Below are 18,303 nucleotides of genomic sequence, written 5' to 3' on the forward strand. Positions count from 1 at the left end.
GCGAAGTAAATCTAGGTATGAAATTATAATTTAAGCTCTTATTTTGGCTATGCTATTACAGAAAATGTTAGCCATCCCTTTTATAAGATCTAAAGATTAAATGTGCATCTTTCTCCATTCTTTCTTGACCTGTTTCTATTGAGAAATCTGTCAGTCCGATGGGAATTCCTTTAAAGGTGAACTGCTGTTTTGTAAATTTTAGAATATTCTTTTTTTTTTTTTAAAGAGATTTATTTATTTGTAAGTCAGAGTTACAGAGAAGGAAAGAGAGAGAGAGAGAGAGAGAATCGATTTTTTGTCTGTTGGTTTACTCCCCAGATGGCTTCGATAGCTGGTACCAGGCAGGTCAAAGCCAGATGCCAGGAGCTTCTTCCAGGTGTCTCACTTGGGTAACAGGGGTTCAAGCACACTTGGGCCATCTTCTGCTGCATTTCCCAGGATATTAGCAGGGAGCTGGATTGGAAGTGGAGCTGTTGGGACATGAACTGTTGCCCAAATGGGATGCTGGCACTGCATACCACAACACTGGCCCCTTATGTTTTACTTTTGAAAGATTGACGTTAAGTAAATCTTTTTTTTTTTTTTTTTTTTTTTTTTTTTTTTTTTTTGACAGGCAGAGTTAGAGAGAGAAAGGTCTTCCTTTTTCTGTTGGTTGGAGAATGGCCGCTATGGCTGGTGGTTGTGGCCGGCGCGCTGTGCCGATCCAAAGCCAAGAGCCAGGTGCTTCTCCTGGTTTCCCATACGGGTGCAGGGCCCAAGCACCTGGGCCATCCTCCACTGCACTCACGGGCCACAGCAGAGAGCTGGACTGGAAGAGGAGCAACTGGGACAGAATCCGGCACCCCAACCGGGACTAGAACCCGGGGTGCGGGCGCCGCTGGTGGAGAATTAGCCTAGTGAGCCGTGGCGCCAGCCACAATAAATAAATCTTTAAAAAAACAAAACAACAACAACAAAAAAAACTCCCACAGTCACAAGATGCAGGGGGGTGCATGATCCATTCTGCTAGCTTCCCCATTCTTGGCCCCAGCAGCCTCTGGCATCTGGAGAACTCCTTGCTGTTCCTGACTCAGGATGGTGTTCAGCTCCATCTCCACCACAGCAAGTTGAGTATGGTGCTTTGAAAGCGGGGAGAAGAAGGAGGTAACATGACTTCCTTTTCCAGAGCAAAGTTTCCCAGAACCCTGCCAGCTGCTCATGGACTCAAATCCTGAGGACACCGCAGAATTCTATCTCTGTCAAAGCCACCATTCACAGGGGCCTAGAAGTCTCCTGTCAGGTTATCCTGACAGGATAGCGCTTTTCAGCTGGCAGCTGGCCATGTAGATTCAGGAGTGGCTAGCAGTCTAGCGGGTAGGGTATGTCTGTCCTCTCTCCTCCCTGCCCCATAGAGTCTCTGTTTTGTCTGTTCTCCACAGGAAATTTCTTTCAACATGTCCCCTAGGAACATGGGACTTCCTTTGTTTTTCTGATATCTCTGGCTGAGGTCCGTGTAGCTTTTTGCTGTTTAGCCATCTTGGATCCCTGTTATGAATATCCTTTTTTAAAGATTTATTTTTATTTATTTGAAAGAGTTACAGAGAAAGAGGTCTTCGATCTGCTGGTTCACTCTTCAGATGGCCACAATGACCGGAGCTGCGCCGATCTAAAGCCAGGAGCCAGGAGCTTCCTCTGGGTCTCCCACGTGGGTGCAGGGGCCCAAGGACTTGGGCCATCTTCTGCTGCTTTCCCAGGCTATAGCAGAGAGCTGCATTGGAAGAAGAGCAGCCGGGACTAGAATGGCGCCCATATGGGATACTGGCACTTCAGGCCAGGGCTTTAACCTGCTGCGCCACAGCCCCTCTTAGGAATATCTTTAAAATCCTTCTGTATGTACCCTGCCCCAGTTGCAAACTCCCTAATTAATAGCCATGCTGATTTTTATATTATTGTTCCCTTTTCTTTCTTCTTTTAAAAAAGATTTATTTTATTTATTTGAAAGGCAGAGTTACAAAGAGAGGGAAAGGGAGAGAGAGAGAGATAGATCTTCCATCTGCTAGTTCACTCCCCAAATGGCTACAGTGGCCAAGTCTGGGCTGGGCCAAAGCCAGGAGGTTTGTCTGGGCCTTCCATGTGGGTAGAGGGGCCAAAGGACTTCAGCCATCTTCTGCAGCTTTCCCAGGTGCACTAGCAGGAAGCTGGATCGGAAGTGGAGTGTGGGACAGGACTCAAACTGGTGCCCATATGGGATGCTGGTGTTACAGGTGGTGGCTTAACCTGCTATGCCACAATGCCAGTTTCTCTTCTTTTTAAGAAATACTTTATTTTAGTGAGTGAGTGAGTGTGCAAGAAAACTGCTCCTCTTCTGGTTCTTTCCCCAAATGCCTGTAATAACTGGGTCCAGGCCAAAGCTGGGGGCGTAGAATAATATCCAGGTCTCACATGTGGCTGCCAGGAAATCAGTTATTTCAGCATAAGTAATCATTGCTTTGTCCTAGGGTCTGCATTCAGAGGAAGTTCTTATCAAGAGTTGGAGGTGGGTTTATGTGTCTTTTTTAGGCAGTCCAGTGCACAAACCTGTTTTTGAGATCTGGGAACACAGAGCTCAACACAGGTCATCTGGCCACCAGAGGTAGGGCCAGGTGCTAGGTGTTGGGCAAGAATATGGTTCAAGGGGATGGGTTACTATGCGTTTTTTGATTCTGAGGTTACCATTGCCCACATGGGATTTTAGGGATTTTTTTGGATAGGAGACCTCAACTGATGAGATATTAGGTTGAGTAGGAATGCCATCACCATATAGTTCAGGTAAACCAAGTATCCTTGAGAATGTGGGTCAGGCTCTCTAGGGCAGTACATCCTTGGGTCAGTAAACATGGTATATTGTCAGTGGGGGGTCTTGGTGATAAGAGCTTATGTGGCCAGTGAAATCACGTGGTTACAGTCTGGATGGATCACCCTTCATGCCAGAACTTGTTGTTTGTTGATTTCTGTATGAAAACCATTCTAACAGGGGGTGAGGTAAAACCTCATTGTGGTTTTGATTTGCATTTCTCTGACATCTGGTGATCCTGAGCATTTTTTTCATGTGTCTGGCCATTTGGATTTCCTCTTTTGAAAAATATCTGTTTAAGTCCTTAGCCCGTTTCTTCACTGGGTTGTTTGTTTTGTTGCTGTTGAGTTTCTTGATCTCTTTATATATTCTGATTATTAATCCTTTATCATCAGCTGCATAGTTTGCAAATACTTTCTCCCATTCTGTCGGTTGCCTTTTCACTTTGCTGAGTGTTTCTTTTGCAGTGCTGAAGCTTCTCAATTTGATGTAATCCCATTTTTCAGTTTTGGCTTTGATTGCCTGTGCCTCTGAGGTCTTTTCCAAGAACTCTTTGTCTATGTCAATGTCTTGCAGTGTTTCCCGAATGTTCTCTAATAATTTGGTGGTATCAGGTCATAGATTTAGGTCTTTAACCTATTTTGAGTGGATTTTTGTGTAAGGTGTAGCTTCATACTTCTGCAGGTGGAGATTCAGTTTTCCTAGCACCATTTGTTGAAGAGACTGTCCTTGCTCCAGGGATTGATTTTAGCTCCTTTATCAAAGATAAGTTGCTTGTAGATGCATAGATTGATTTCTGATCTATTCTGTCTCACTGATTTATCTATCTGTTTTTGTACCAGTACCAAGCTGTTTTGATTACATACTACAATTGTTGTGTAGTATGTCTTAAAATCTGGTATTGTGATGCCTCTGGCTATGTTTTTATTGTATAAGATTGCTTTTTGCTATTTGACTTTCTTGTGTTTCCATATGAATTTCAGCATCATTTTTTCTATATCTGAGAAGAATGTCCTTGGTGTTTTGATTGGTACCTTAAGTATTTCTTAAGAACTTCTACCTGTGTTAGCTTTTTGTTTTGTTTTGTTTTACAGTTGCTTTTGAATATGTTAATCAAGTGTTCTGTATCCTATTTCTTTATTTAAAAAAACTTTATAGAAAATTTTAAAACATAACCAGAATAGAAAGAAAAGCATAAGAAAATGCCTTGCAGTCTTCACCCAACTTCAGCAATTATTAATTTTTTATTTTATTTTATTTTTATTTATTTTTATTTATTTTAATTTTTGACAGGCAGAGTGGACAGTGAGAGAGACAGAGAGAAAGGTCTTCCTTTTGCCGTTGGTTCACCCTCCAATGGCCGCCGCGGTAGCGCACTGCAGCCGGTGCACCGCGCTGATCCGATGGCAGGAGCCAGGTGCTTCTCCTGGTCTCCCATGGGGTGCAGGCCCCAAGCACTTGGGCCATCCTCCACTGCACTCCCTGGCCACAGCAGAGAGCTGGCCTGGAAGAGGGGCAACCGGGACAGGATCGGTGCCCCGACCGGGACTAGAACCTGGTGTGCCGGCGCCGCAAGGCGGAGGATTAGCCTAGTGAGCCGTGGCGCCGGCCGCAATTATTAATATTTTTTAAAAGATTTATTTATTATTTGAAAGCAGAGTGACAGAGAGACAGGGAGAGACACGCACACACACATGCACACACACACACACACTGGGGGGTGGGGAGGAGTAGGGGAGGGGAAGAGATCAATCTTCCCTTTGCTCATTCACTCCCCAAATACCCACAATAACCAGGCCTGAGCCAGGCCAAAGTCAGGAGCCAAGAATCCTATCTTGGTCTCCTACTTGGGTAGGAGGAACTGAAGACCTTGGGCCATCATTTCCTGCCTCTCAGGCACATTAGCAGGAAGTTGGATTGGAAATACACAGCAACTGAGACTTTAACTGTTTTGCTGGTATGGGAGACAGGTGTCTCAAATGGTGACTTAACCACCTATTTCCACCTATGAATGCCATAGCGCTTTCCTGACTCATTTGTTCTTTGAAATTGGCTGATTGATTCTTTATTATTCTTTTATTCGATCTTCTAATCCTTGAATTTCCTATGAACTATTTTCTAGATGTAGAGGATTGATTAGATTCATATTCAATTATATTTTGGCAAGTGTGCCTTGTAAGTGATGCTGTATATCTTCAGTTACATCCTATCAGGAGGCACATAAATTTTGATTATCTTATTACTGGTGATGTTAAGATTGATGAATGAGTTCAGGTAGTGTCATCAGACTGATCCTTTAGAGTTTCTCGCAACTTTTACCCAGTGATTTTGGCAGACATTCTATACCTACTACTTTTTCAGCATTAAAAATGTCAAATTACTGTAGCTATTTTTCTTAAGCCTTCCACTTCGTTTTTCCATCAATCATATATAACATCACATTAAAAGTAAAGGAATTTTGTTTAATGATTCAGAGCTTGACTAATAAACTTGCTTGTATCCTAAATTTATGTGGTTATAAAAATATTTTGAAATTTGGCTGGCGCCGCGACTCACTTGGCTAATTCTCCGCCTGCGGCACTGGCACCCCGGGTTCTAGTCCCAGTTGGGGTGCCAGATTCTGTCCCGGTTGCTCCTCTTCCAGTCCAGCTCTCTGCTGTGGCCTGTGAGTGCAGTGGAGGATGGCCCAAGTGCTTGGGCCCTGCACCCGCAGGGGAGACTAGGAGGAAGCACCTGGCTCCTGGCTTCTGATCGGCCAGCTGTAGCGGCCATTTGGAGGGTGAACCAATGGAAGGAAGACCTTTCTCTCTGTCTCTCTCTCTCACACTATCTAAATCTGCCTGTCAAAAAAAAAAAATCCTTTTGGAATCTATGCAGTTTTTTCAGAATACATGTTTTCCATGAACTTTTTGAAGATCTTGTATGTGTGTGTGTGTGTGTGTGTTAATCAAATGAGTTTAAGAGTCAGTCTGGCTGGGGCCAGCGCTATGGTATAGCAGGTAAAGCCACCGCCTGTGACATTGGCATCCCGTGAGTGCTGGTTTGAGTCCTGGCTGCTCTACTTCTGATCCATCTCCCTGCTAATATGCCTGGGAAAGCAGCGGAAGATGGCCCAAGTATTTGGGCCCTGCCACCATGTGGGAGACCCAGTGGGAGACCAGAAGAAGCTCCTGGCTTCAGCCTGGCCCAGCCCAGCCCTGGCCATTTTGGCTATTTGAGGAGTAAATCAGTGATTGGAAGACTTTCTCTCTCTCTCTCTTTCTCTTTGTAGCTCTTTTAAATAAATTACAATAAATCTTAAAAAATAAAAGGAAAAAAAAAGCATCAATCTGGATCAGGGACCTAAAAATCATGTCCCTGTTTCCTGTGTAGTGGTGCTAGTTTAGCTTCAGGGCTCTGCTTTTTGGGGAGCAACCAAGGGATACTGCTGAAGAAACAATGCAATTCAAATTTGCTGTGAACGTTGCTTCTGAGGCTCTTTAAGAACTTTCTGTTTGTCAGTTTTTAGCTCTTCAGAAGACTATTGTGAATCATTTTGAGTATTTGGTCAAACGTTATAAAGTTTGTTTTGAGTAATGAGCTTAAAAGAATATGCAGTTCTTAACTTTTTAGGAACACACATAGTACTGAAACAGTACTTTACACTTTGTGTTTCTGTGTGGGTGCAAACTGTTGAAATCTTCACTTAATATACACTAAATTGATCTTCTGTATATAAAGATAATTGAAAATGAATCTTGATGTGAATGGAATGGGAGGGCGAGCGGGAGATGGGAGGGAAGTTATGGGGGGAAAAAAGCCACTGTAATCCAGAAGCTGTACTTTGGAAATTTATATTTATTAAATAAATTTTTTTTTTTTTAAATTTTTGACAGGCAGAGTGGACAGTGAGAGAGAGACAGAGAGAAAGGTCTTCCTTTTGCCGTTGGTTCACCCTCCAATGGCCGCCGCGGTAGGCGCGCTGCGGCCGGCGCACCGCGCTGTTCCGATGGCAGGAGCCAGGTGCTTCTCCTGGTCTCCCATGGGGTGCAGGGCCCAAGGACTTGGGCCATCCTCCACTGCACTCCCTGGCCACAGCAGAGAGCTGGCCTGGAAGAGGGGCAACCGGGACAGGATCGGTGCCCCGACCAGGACTAGAACCCGGTGTGCCGGCGCCGCAAGGCGGAGGATTAGCCTGTTGAGCCACGGCGCCGGCCAAATAAAATTTTTTTAAAAAAGGAATACAGAAATTAAACATTTTGCATCAAGTTATTTCTTGATAATCTATTTGTACAATTTCTAAGTCTCTTGATTTAAGAATTTTACAGTGGGTTTAGAAATTACCTTATATTTCTCAAATAGTATGCCTTCAGTGATAATTTAATTATGTTAGAAATTATGTTAGGAGGGGCATGCATTTGGTGAATAAGTTTTTTTTTATGATCTTGTTTAACAAGCTAATAGGTGAAATAATTTTTAAGATTTAAACATAATTAAAAGAACTTCTTTCCTCCCCTTTAAACAAAATTCTTTTCTCAAAAATTTGTTAGGTAACAGAAATCCAAGACTGGAGTGCATCAAGCCCACACAGTGCAGCCTATGTTCTCTGGGATAATGGTGCTAAGAACCTTTATAGAGTTGGCTTTGAGGGCATGGTAAGTAGTGAAGACCCACAACAGATGAAAATATTGGATGGGTAATGAAAGGAAATAATAGCCCTATTGCGCTTTTTTAATGATTTCCTTTTGTCAAAATGCAGTCATCTGAATTACAATTGTATGATAGGAAGGAAATTTGTAAAGTGGGAATTTAATAAACTTGCAAGTTATTTTTTTTATTACGGTTTAAACTATTTAATAGTGAATATGATTTTACCCTCAGTTAATTTTTTGAGTACCTTACTATATACTGACTGTGTAGAGCTGATCTCTTATCATTGTAAATCTGAGGGATTTATTTACTGAAATCTACCAAAAAGACTATGCCTTGGAGCAAGTATGTGGAACAGTGTTTAAGTCACTGTAATACTTACATCCCAGATTGTAGTACCTGGTTAGAGTCCTAGCTACTCTGCTTCTGATCCAGCTTCCCAATAATATATACCCTGGGAGGCAGGAGATCATGGATCAAGTATTTGGGACTCTGCTACCCATGTGGGATACTCAGATGGAGTTTCTGGCTGGCCCATTCCTGCTAATTGTAGGCATTTGAGTAGTGAACTAGTAGATGGAAGATCTTTGTCTGTTTCTCTGCTTTTCAACTGAAAAATGAAAAAGAAAAAGACAACTCTTGTCATAGACCTGAAGAAGAGTATTACAATGAGATTTTATCACATATTTCTGTTCTGTGCTCTGAGAGCTTATAAAAATTACAGTAGGTATTAAAATTGTTTTTAAGGATATTTTGTTTTTTAAAGAATGTTTTAAAATTTATTTATTTGAAAGGCAGAGAGATGGAGAGAGAGATTTCCTTTTGTCAGAATGCAATCATCTGAATTATGATTCTGCTGGTTCATCTTCCTTCTGCTGGTTTACTCTCCATGTGACCACAGTAATTGGAGCAGGACCAGGCCAAAGCTACTGAGGAGCCCAGAACTCAATCTGGATCTCTCATGTAGGAGGGATACAAATACTTCAGCCATCACCTGCTTCCTCCCAGGTACACATTAGCAGGAAGCTGGAATTGGGAGCATACTTGGGACTCAAAACCAGACACTCTGATATGGGATGTAGGTGTCCCATTTGGTGGCTTAACCACTACACCAAATGCCTGCCCTGTGTTTTTTAAAATATAGTGTAGATAACTGAAAATGATTGGCCTAGCAACATCTATAATTACTTGAGTGTTTATAAGAATAATAGAGATTTATTCAATGGGTTACCTTATATTTCAGCTTTTCACGAATTATTACTTGAATATTGGCCTTGTTCTTTATTTATTTTAATTTTTTTAAAGATTTATTTTATTTATTTAAAAGACAGAGTTACAGAGAGAGGTAGAGACAGAGAGAGTGGTCTTCCATCCGCTGGTTCACTCCCCAGATGGCCCCGCAATGGCCGGAGCTGCGCCGATCTGAAGCCAGGAGCCAGGAGCTTCTTCCGGGTCTCCCACGTGGGTGCAGGGGCTCAAGGACTTGGGCCATCTTCTGCTGCTTTCCCAGGCCATAGCAGAGAGCTGGATCGGAATAGGAGAGCCGGGACTAGAACCGGTGCCCATATGGGATGCTGGCGCTTCAGGCTGGGGCTTTAACCTGCTGCACCACAGCACTGACCCCTCCCTGTTTTATTCATAGTGCTTAATTAATGCCAAAATATTAATTTCTCTCATATCCATTCAATCTTGAACACAATCCACATTAAAATAATTCTTTTTTTTTTAAAAAAGGTTCATTTATTTGAAAGGCAGAGTTATAGAAAGGCAGAGGCAGAGAGAGACATAGAGGTTTTCCATCTGCTGGTTCGCTCCCCAAATGAACATATGGCCAAAGCTGGGCCAATCCAAAGCCAGGAACCCAGGAGCAAGACCAGGTCTCCCACGTCAGTGCAGGGGCCCAAAGACTTGGGCTGTTTTCTGCTGCTTTCCCAGGCCATAGCAGAGAGCTGGTTCGAAAGTGGAGCAGCCAGGACTCGAACTCGTGCCCATATGGGATGCTGGCACTGCAGGCAGCAGCTTTACCCCCTGTGCCACAGTGCCAGCCTCACAAAGAATTCTTTAAATTTCATTTTTTATCACTTGTGTCCTCCATTAGGAAATGAGCAAATATCCCACTGTCACCATAATTCCATTTATATATTCAACTCAGCCATGTGAGTTTAAGCAAATACTTTCCTTGCCAATTTTTATCATTGTATTTAACACCAATCGTCAGTTTTTCATTATCTTCATGCCTGTGCCTGTTTTTCAAAAATGTTATTTATTTATTTGAGAGGCAGAGAGAGAGAGAGAGAGAGACAAAGACAGACAGATCTTCTATCTGCCTGTTCATTTCCCAAGTGCTTAAAATAGCCCGTGCTGGAACAAAGCCAAGAACTCAATTGCGGTCTCCGGTGTGGGAAACAGGAACCCAAATATTTGAGCTGTCACTGCTGCCTCCCAGGATCTGTATTAGGACGAAGCTGTAAACAGGCCATGGAGCTGGGACTCCAACCCAGGTACTCCATTGTGGGTCACGGACATCTTAACTGATGACTTAACTGCTAGGTTAAACACCTGATGCCCTGCCTGTTTTGTTTTGTTTTCTTACAGATTTACTTATTTCTTTTGAAAAGCAGAGTTAGAGAGAGGGAGAGTGGGAGAGATCTTCCATTTGATGTTTCACTCCCCAAAAGCCACAATGGCTAGGGCTGGATGGATCCAATGGCTGGAGCCAGGAGCTTCTTCTGGGTTGCCTGTGTGGCTGTAGTGGCCCAAGTACTTGTGCCATCTTCTGCTGCTTTTCTCAAGCACATTAGCAGGAAGCTGGATTAGAAGTAGAGCAGCCAGGACTCGAACTGGCCCTGTTTTTAAATTGTGAATTTTTGTAGCATCTGCTTCACATTCAAAGGCTTATGTGCTGTATATACTCTGATACTTAATGAGTAGTATATGTAGATTGATAGTTGAGTAATACTCTTTTATAGAGTTATGGTGTTATTTATTTAATAAGATTTCTGTTGATGGATGTTGGAGTTCCGCCATCCCCCTGCTTCCCCTGTGCTCCTGCTTCCTGCAGTGTTTTGTAAGCATCTTTGTGTAAATTTTGTCTTTGCACATTATGGCTATATTTTCATAGGACAGTTTCCTAGAGTAGAACTCCTGGGTTAAAATATCACATTAAAATGATTTGACCCCTCTGTGTTCTTGGTCAGAATTGAGTAACATTTGATGTTCTGATGGCAAAAGTAGCTATAAAAGAGTATGTATAGAAGCCTTTAGAGTTCGCTGACTTTGATCTTATTCCGATAGGGTCATAGTCAAAGTGGAGGTTCTCTCCTCCCTTCGGAGAAGGGTACCTCCTTCTTTGATGGCCCCGTTCTTAGCCCTGGCAACTCATGACTAGAGCCTAGGGAGATTACTGACGCCATGAACAGGAGTGTCAAATTGTTAAGTCAGCAACAGGAGTCACTGTGTACTTACACCCCATGTGGGATCTGTCCCTAATGTGTCGTCTAAAGCCAAGTGATGCTATGACTGGTACTGAAACAGTATTTTTATACTTTGCGTTTCTGTGTGGGCGCAGACTGATGAGGTCTTTGCTAATTATATACTGAAGTGATCTTCTGTATATAAAGAGAATTGGAAATGAAAAAAAAAAAAACAACCTGGTGTTAAAATGGAAATGGCATAGAAAATTAATTAATTTGAAAAAAAAATTATGTAGGATCTCTGTCTTTAATGTGCTGTACATTGCTATTTAATGCTATAATTAGTAATCCAATGGTAGTTTTTTCACTTTATGTTGCTATATGGGCAAAATGTTGAAATCTTTACCTAATATATACTAAACTGATCTTCTGTATACAAAGAGAATTGAAAATGAATCTTTACATGAATGGAAGGGGAAAGGGAGCGGGAAAGGGGAGGGTTGCGGGCGGGAGGGAAGTTATGGGAGGGGGGAAGCCATTGTAACCCATAAGCTATACTTTGGAAATTTATATTCATTAAATAAAAGTTTAATAAAAAAAAAAGAGTATGTATAAAGGAGCTCATTTCCCTAATTGATTAAGATATAGTGACCTCCTACTATAAATACCAGGTACCTTTAGGTAAATCTACCTTTAAATGTTCATAGTAACACCCAAAATTGTTGTTCTTAGTCCGTGTATTTTAGGTACTTTTTATTATATCACAAATACTTCTCCGTTCAGATAATTTGTTTTCTTAAAAAAGATAAGTTGAAAGGAATGTCAGTTAACCAATTTAGGGTAAAATAAGGCCTAAGTTTGATATAAATAGGAAAATTAACAAGGAATCAGAAGACTGGATTTGGTTCAATCCTTTTCACTTTGGACTTTTTTTTTTTTTTTTTCTTTTTTAAGGTTTATTTGTTTATTTGAAAGGCAGGGTTACAGAGAGGGAGTGCAGAGAGAGAGAAAGAAGTCTTCCACCTGCTGGTTGACTCCCCAAATGGCTTCAGTGGCTGGAGCTGGGCTGATCTGAAGCCAGGAGCCAGGAGCATCTGTGTGTCCCACATTCATACAGGGGCCCAAGCATTTGAACCATCTCCCACTGCTTTCCCAGGCCATAGCAGAGAGCTGTATAGGAAGTAGAGCAGCTGGGACTTGAACCAACGCCCATATGGGATGCTGGCACCACAGGTGGTGGCAGCCCCTACTTTGGACTATTGAGTTTTGGATTATTTCCTTTCCTTGTCTTCATTTTCCTTTTATACAAAATAAATTTGTATTTGCTTTATACTTATATATCTCATAAAGTCTATTTAAGAGATAAAATGAGTTGTTTTGTTTGTTTTTGGTAAAAGTGTCTGAAATGGAAGTATTATATACATTTTAAATGCTAGGTATTTACTGTAGTTCTTTTTAAAAGCATGTGTAAAGATTCATGTACATAATCCTGAACTTTAAAGCAAGCTAATGGTACCTAAAATACATCCTGTGTATCTAGAGTCAGGTTTATAGTTTTTGACTGGTGCTTTTGAAAGCCATGCTTATTGTGATTGGTAACCCAGATGACTGAAGTTGTGGGTATGTTCTGAATGAACATTTTGCCTGTTTCAGGTAATGCCCTGTATTTGAAGTTTTCATGGGTAATTTTTCTGGTTCTTTTCTTCTTAGTCTGATCTGAAGTGTGTCCAGGATGCCAAAGGAGGTTCTTTCTACAGAGATCACTGCCCTGTGCTTGGTGAGTTAGAAGATTAAAGAAAATTTCTGATTAATGGTGAAGTGTCAGTATAATGTTTAAATTGGATTAAAAATTAATTACCATTAAACTTACTTAGAGAAATATTTCTTTGGTTTTAAGCTGTTTGTTCCTTTTTTTGATTTATTTAGCATCAGAAGGGGTCTTAAACTCTTTAGAATTGATATACCATTTAGGTCTTAGTATATAATTGAAACCTTAGTTTTTTAACCATAAACTTACATCATTGAAAAATTTTGAATTGCAATACATCAATGTTGTATTCATCCACTTTTGAGAATAGAATTTGACAATTTAGTGATTATATAAATTCTTAGAATTTCTGTAAAATTACTTTCTTAATACAAGAACAGCTTCAAGTTAAGGTGACAATATAATTTCATGTATCATTAAAATAAAAATAGATCAATACTAAGTTCATTTTAAAATTTTTGTTGTTGGAATGAACATTTCTCAATATTTTCTGATTATATCTTTAGTTTTTGAACGCTTTATTTGCTAATGAGCCTTGTGTTTTCCACTTTCCAAGTCATTTTCCTTGTCTTTTTGGTAAAAACTACAATATTCTTGCAGCATACTTTAAATTTTTTTTTTTTTGACAGGCAGAGTGGACAGTGAGAGAGAGAGAGACAAAGAGAAAGGTCTTCCTTTAGCCGTTGGTTCACCTTCCAATGGCCCCCGTGGCCGGCGCACCACGCTGATCCGAAGCCAGGAGCCAGGTGCTTCTCCTGGTTTCCCATGCTGGTGCAGGGCCCAAGCACTTGGGCCATCCTCCACTGCACTCCCGGGCCACAGCAGAGAGCTGGCCTGGAAGAGGGGCAACCGGGACAGAATCCGGTGCCCCGACTGGGACTAGAACCCCGTGTGCTGGCGCTGCTAGGTCGAGGATTAGCCTGTTGAGCTACGGCGCCGGCCGCATACTTTAAATTTTTAAAAAATATTTATTTATTTTTTGTTTGAAAGGCAGAGTTACAGAGAGAGGGAGGGAGGGAGGGAAGAAGAGAGAGAGAGAGAGAATCTTCCATCCATCAGTTCACACCCCAAATGGCTGCAACAGCTGGAACTGAGCCAGTCTGAAACCAGGAGCCAGGAGCTTCTTCTGCGTCTCCCCTGTGGATGCAGAGGCCCAAGCACTTGGGCCATTTTCCACTGCTTTCCCAGGTGCATTAGCAGGGAACTGGATTGGAAGTGGAGCAGATGGGACTTGAACCTGTGCCCGAATGGGATGCCGGTGCTGCAGGTGGCAGCTTAACCTGTTATGCCACAGCACTGGCCCTGTTTTATTCTTTTTTCAAAGAACTATTTTATTTTACTGTTTTTATTATTATTATTAATTTATTTGACAGGTAGAGTTATAGACAGAGAGAGTGACAGAGAGAAAGGTCTTCCTTCCCTTGGTTTACCCCTCAAATGGCTGCTATGGTTGGAACTGCACTGATCTGAAGCCAGGAACCAGGTGCTTCTTCCTGGTCTCCCATGTGGGTGCAGGGGCCCAAGCACGTGGGCCATCCTCTACTGCCCTCCCGGTGAGCTGGACTGGAAGAGGAGCAACCGGAACTACAACCCGTCGCCCATATGGGATGCCGGTGCCGCAGGTGGAGGATTAACCGAGTGAGCCACGGCGCCGGCCCCTGGCCCTGTTTTATTAAGAAAAGTAGAATGTAGGAAAAAATACTCATTTTTCTGATGAGGTCATCCATTTCTCTTGTTTTCAGAAACTTTCTTGTTTTATGTCTTGCATTCATTAGAAAAATGTGGGATCAACATGCATTTTTTGGATCCTTCAGCCTAGTATTTGATGATCATGAATCATTTAACTCGGAACTAGTTTCTGAAAGTAATCTATGGAGTAGACTTTGGAATAGTTACAAATGGGGCTGGTGACGCTGAGGTCCCATGCTGATACAGGTTCGAAGCCTGGCTGCTACACTTCTTCTTTTTTTTTTTTTTATTTGACAGGCAGAGTCAGATAGTGAGAGAGACAGAGAGAAAGGTCTTCCCTCCACTGGTTCACCCCCCAAATGATCGCCATGGCCGGTGCACTGCGCCAGTCCGAAGCCAGGAGCCAGGTGCCTCTTCCTGGTCTCCCATGTGGGTGCAGGGGCTCAAGCACTTGGGCCATCCTCCACTGCCCTCCCAGGCCACAGCAGAGAGCTGGACCGGAAGAGGAGCAACTGGGACTAGAACCCGGCACCCATATGGTATGCCGGCACTGCAGGCGGAGGATTAACCAAGTGAGCCACGGCACCGGCCCCGCTGCTACACTTCTTATCCAGCTCTCTGCTAATGCATCTGGGAAAGGAGTGAAAGATGACCCAAGTGCTTGGGCCCCAGCACCCACATGAGAAACCAGAAAAGGCTCCGCCCTCCTGGCTTCAGCTTTAGCTTGGCCTAGCCCTGGCCACTGTGGCCATTTGGGGAATGAACCAGTGGAGGGAAGATCTCTGTCTCTCCCTCCGTCTCTCTCTCTCTCTCTCTCTCTAACTCTACCTTTCAAATACATAAAAAAAAAAAAAAAAAAAAAAAAAAAAAAAAAAAAAACTGAAATAAAATAGTTAAAGTACTCGTTAGGCAAAATTAATAATAAACATTTGGGGCTGGTGCTGTGGCATAGCAGTAAAGCCACCACCTAAAGGGCTGGGTACTGGTTCAAGTCCCGGCTGCTCCACTTATGATTCAGCTCTCCGTTATGGCCTGGGAAAGCAGTGGAAGATGGCTCAAGGCCTTGGGCCCCTGCATCCATGTTGGAGAACTGGAAGAAGTTTCTGGTTCCTGGCTTTGGATCAGTGTAGCTCTAGCCATTATAGCCATATGGGGTGTGAACCAGTGGATGGAAGACCCCCCACCCCTGCCTCTCTGTAACTCTGCCTTTCAAATGAAATAAATAAATCTTTCAAAATAAAGTAAACACTTATTAATAAATATTTGTGCTTTGGAGAAAAAATAACTGAAGGGTTTTTAAAAAAATTTTATTGACTTGAGCAGAATGATAGAAAGGAAAAGATGGGGGAGGGAGAGATGTTCCATCTTCTGGTTCACTCCCCAGATGACCCCAGTGGCTAGGGTTGGCCCAGGCCAACGCCAGGAACTTGGAACTTCATCTAGGTCTCCCACATGAGTGGCAGGAATTCACTTGAGTGACAGGATAGCACTTGGGCTATCATCTGCTGGTGCATCATCAGGTGCATTATCAGGAAGCTAGATCAAAAGCAGAGTAGCTGGGTCTTGAACTGGCACTTGAGTATTGGATATGGATGTCCTAGGCAATGGCTTAACCTGCTATACCATATCATCTGCTCTGTCCAGGTTAGTTATCGTGATTCTTGTGTAGTGTTGGTTAACAAGTCATTCAGGTAGAGAAATAAATATTTTCAATATCCAGAACTTTGTATTTTTACAGAGTTCAGTAGGCTTTTGATTCTTCTTAGTCTTTGTATAAAATCATTGTGTTATTTCAGTTGTCAAGTCTGATTTTTTTTAACTGTCAGTTCTACAGTTTGATATATAGTAAATTCTTAAAAGATTTTATGATTATACAATACCTAAATATTTAGAGAATATTCTTCTAAAAAATAATGCAGTTTCATGTTATTTCTTTTCTTTCCCTTGAAAATACAGGTGAGCAGAATGGCAACAGGAATCCTGGTGGATTGCAGATTGGTGACCTGGTGAATATAGATCTTGACCTAGAAATTGTACAGTCTTTGCAGCATGGTCATGGAGGATGGACTGATGGAATGTTTGAGACTTTAACTACAACTGGAACTGTTTGCGGCATTGATGAAGATCATGACATTGTAGTACAATATCCAAGTGGCAATAGGTTGGTGATATTTCTCAACTTCTGATAATTGTAAATAAAGTTAGTATATAGAGAAGAGAGTCTTAAATCTATGGTACTGTAACCATAGATTCATTAAAGGTAGCTCTTAAGACGGTAGAAACCTAGAGTACTTTGATAAGGTGGAAGGGAACAGATGGTAGGAATTTTGTGCATTATGTGTATATGTGAATTTATCTGGGTGTAGTTATGATACAATATTCTATACCCATTTTATTTTCCCTTCAGAAGTAGAATATGTTATGTGATTATTAAGTTTATGAATATCTAAGAATTTCTGTGTTCATAAAGGGCTATATGAATCTATCCTAAATGAGAGAAAGTGAAATTTCCTCTGGCCACTGTCTCCAGGGTGATCTCTTGATAACACAGCTCTCCTTTGCACTAAACGTGTACACATAAACTGTTATAAGTGATATAGAATTGTATGTGTTTTCTCACTGCAATAAAATGTTGGATGTAATATGATAGGTAGGTAAAGCAGAGTATTCTGAGAGAAAGAGCAGTCATTAAAATTTTTTTGTATTTAAAAAATTTAAAATAAAAATAAAAATTGTGCATATTTTTGGAGTATTTTCTGTGTGATGTTTTATTACAAATTGTATAACGCCCAATCAGGGTAAATATATTTATTCTTTCAAGTACTTAACATTTCCTTTTTTTAAAAAGATTTGTTTATTTATTTGAAAGGCAGAGTTACAGAAGACAGAGGCAGAGAGAGGGGGGGGGGAGAGAGAGCGGGAGAGAGGGGTCGGTCTTCCATCCACTGGTTCACTCCCCAAATGTCCTCAATGGCTGGAGCTGAGCCAATCTGAAGCTAGGAGCCAGGAGCTTCTTCCGGGTCTCCCAAGCAGATGCAGTGGCCCAAGGACTTGGGCCATCTTCCACTGCTTTCCCAGATCATAGTAGAGAGCTGGATTGGAAGTGGAGCAGCTGGGACTGGAACCGGTGCCCATATGAGATGCTAGCACTGCAGGCCACAGCAGTGGCCTATACCACAGCACCAGCCCCTAACATTTCTTTATAGTAAAAACATCCAGGGCTGGCATTGTGGCACAGCGGGTTAAAGCCCTGGCCTGAAGCGCCGGCATCCCATATGGGTGCCAGTTCTAGTCCCGGCTGCTCCACTTCTGATCTAGCTCTCTGCAGGAAAGCAGTGGAAGCTGGCCCAAGTCCTTGGGCTCCTGCACCTGTATGGGAGACCTGGAGGAAGCTCCTGGCTCCTGGCTTCAGATTGGCTCAGCTCTGGCCTTTGTGGCCATCTGGGGAGTGAACCAGCGGATAGAAGACCTCTCTCTGTCTCTACCTCTCTGTAAGTCTGTCTTTCAAATAAATAGAATAAATCTTAAAAAAAAAAAAAAATCCAAGATCTGTCTACTAGCCTTTTTTTTTGAGTAATCATCTCTAATGGGCCAATCAGAGAAAAACTTCAGAGAGAAAATTAATACTTGGAGTAGGTTTAGAAGGTGAGCTAGGTTTTTCCAGGACAGGGAAATAGTCAAGGCAGAGAAAGCAGCTTGAGTCAGTATTGCTGTGTTCAGGCACCAAAGTAAGTCTGGTGAATTTTGCAGTATTGACAGTGAGAAAGAGTACTGAGAATGGTTGATAAGGCTGAAAAGAAAACTTGTATATCTGATGTTTATTCTTAACTTCAGAGACACTACTCTATTTTTAGGGTTACTTGGTTACAGGAACTTAGTAAATATGTTTTCATATGGTGTGACCTCTCAGAGTTGTTTTTAATATGCTATTACCCATGTGAATTAAGAGGGTATAACATGCTAGTACAGTAGAAACTTAGCTGACAAAAGAA

At 42.0% G+C, this 18,303-nt stretch overlaps 1 protein-coding gene across 1 annotated transcript in view; it reads left to right on the forward strand.

Annotated features, from left to right (window-relative positions):
- Nucleotides 1–18,303, forward strand: part of MIB1 (MIB E3 ubiquitin protein ligase 1) — a 153,462-nt gene that overhangs the window by 45,535 nt on the left and 89,624 nt on the right. Inside the window, exons 4-6 of the mRNA XM_062201449.1 lie at nt 7,342–7,446; nt 12,565–12,631; nt 16,268–16,472. Coding sequence (XP_062057433.1) covers nt 7,342–7,446; nt 12,565–12,631; nt 16,268–16,472 — 377 coding nt within the window. The remainder of the gene's footprint in view (nt 1–7,341; nt 7,447–12,564; nt 12,632–16,267; nt 16,473–18,303) is intronic.

The sequence above is a fragment of the Lepus europaeus genome, chromosome 9, assembly GCF_033115175.1.
Source record: "Lepus europaeus isolate LE1 chromosome 9, mLepTim1.pri, whole genome shotgun sequence".
In the NCBI taxonomy this organism is placed as follows: Eukaryota; Metazoa; Chordata; class Mammalia; order Lagomorpha; family Leporidae; genus Lepus; species Lepus europaeus.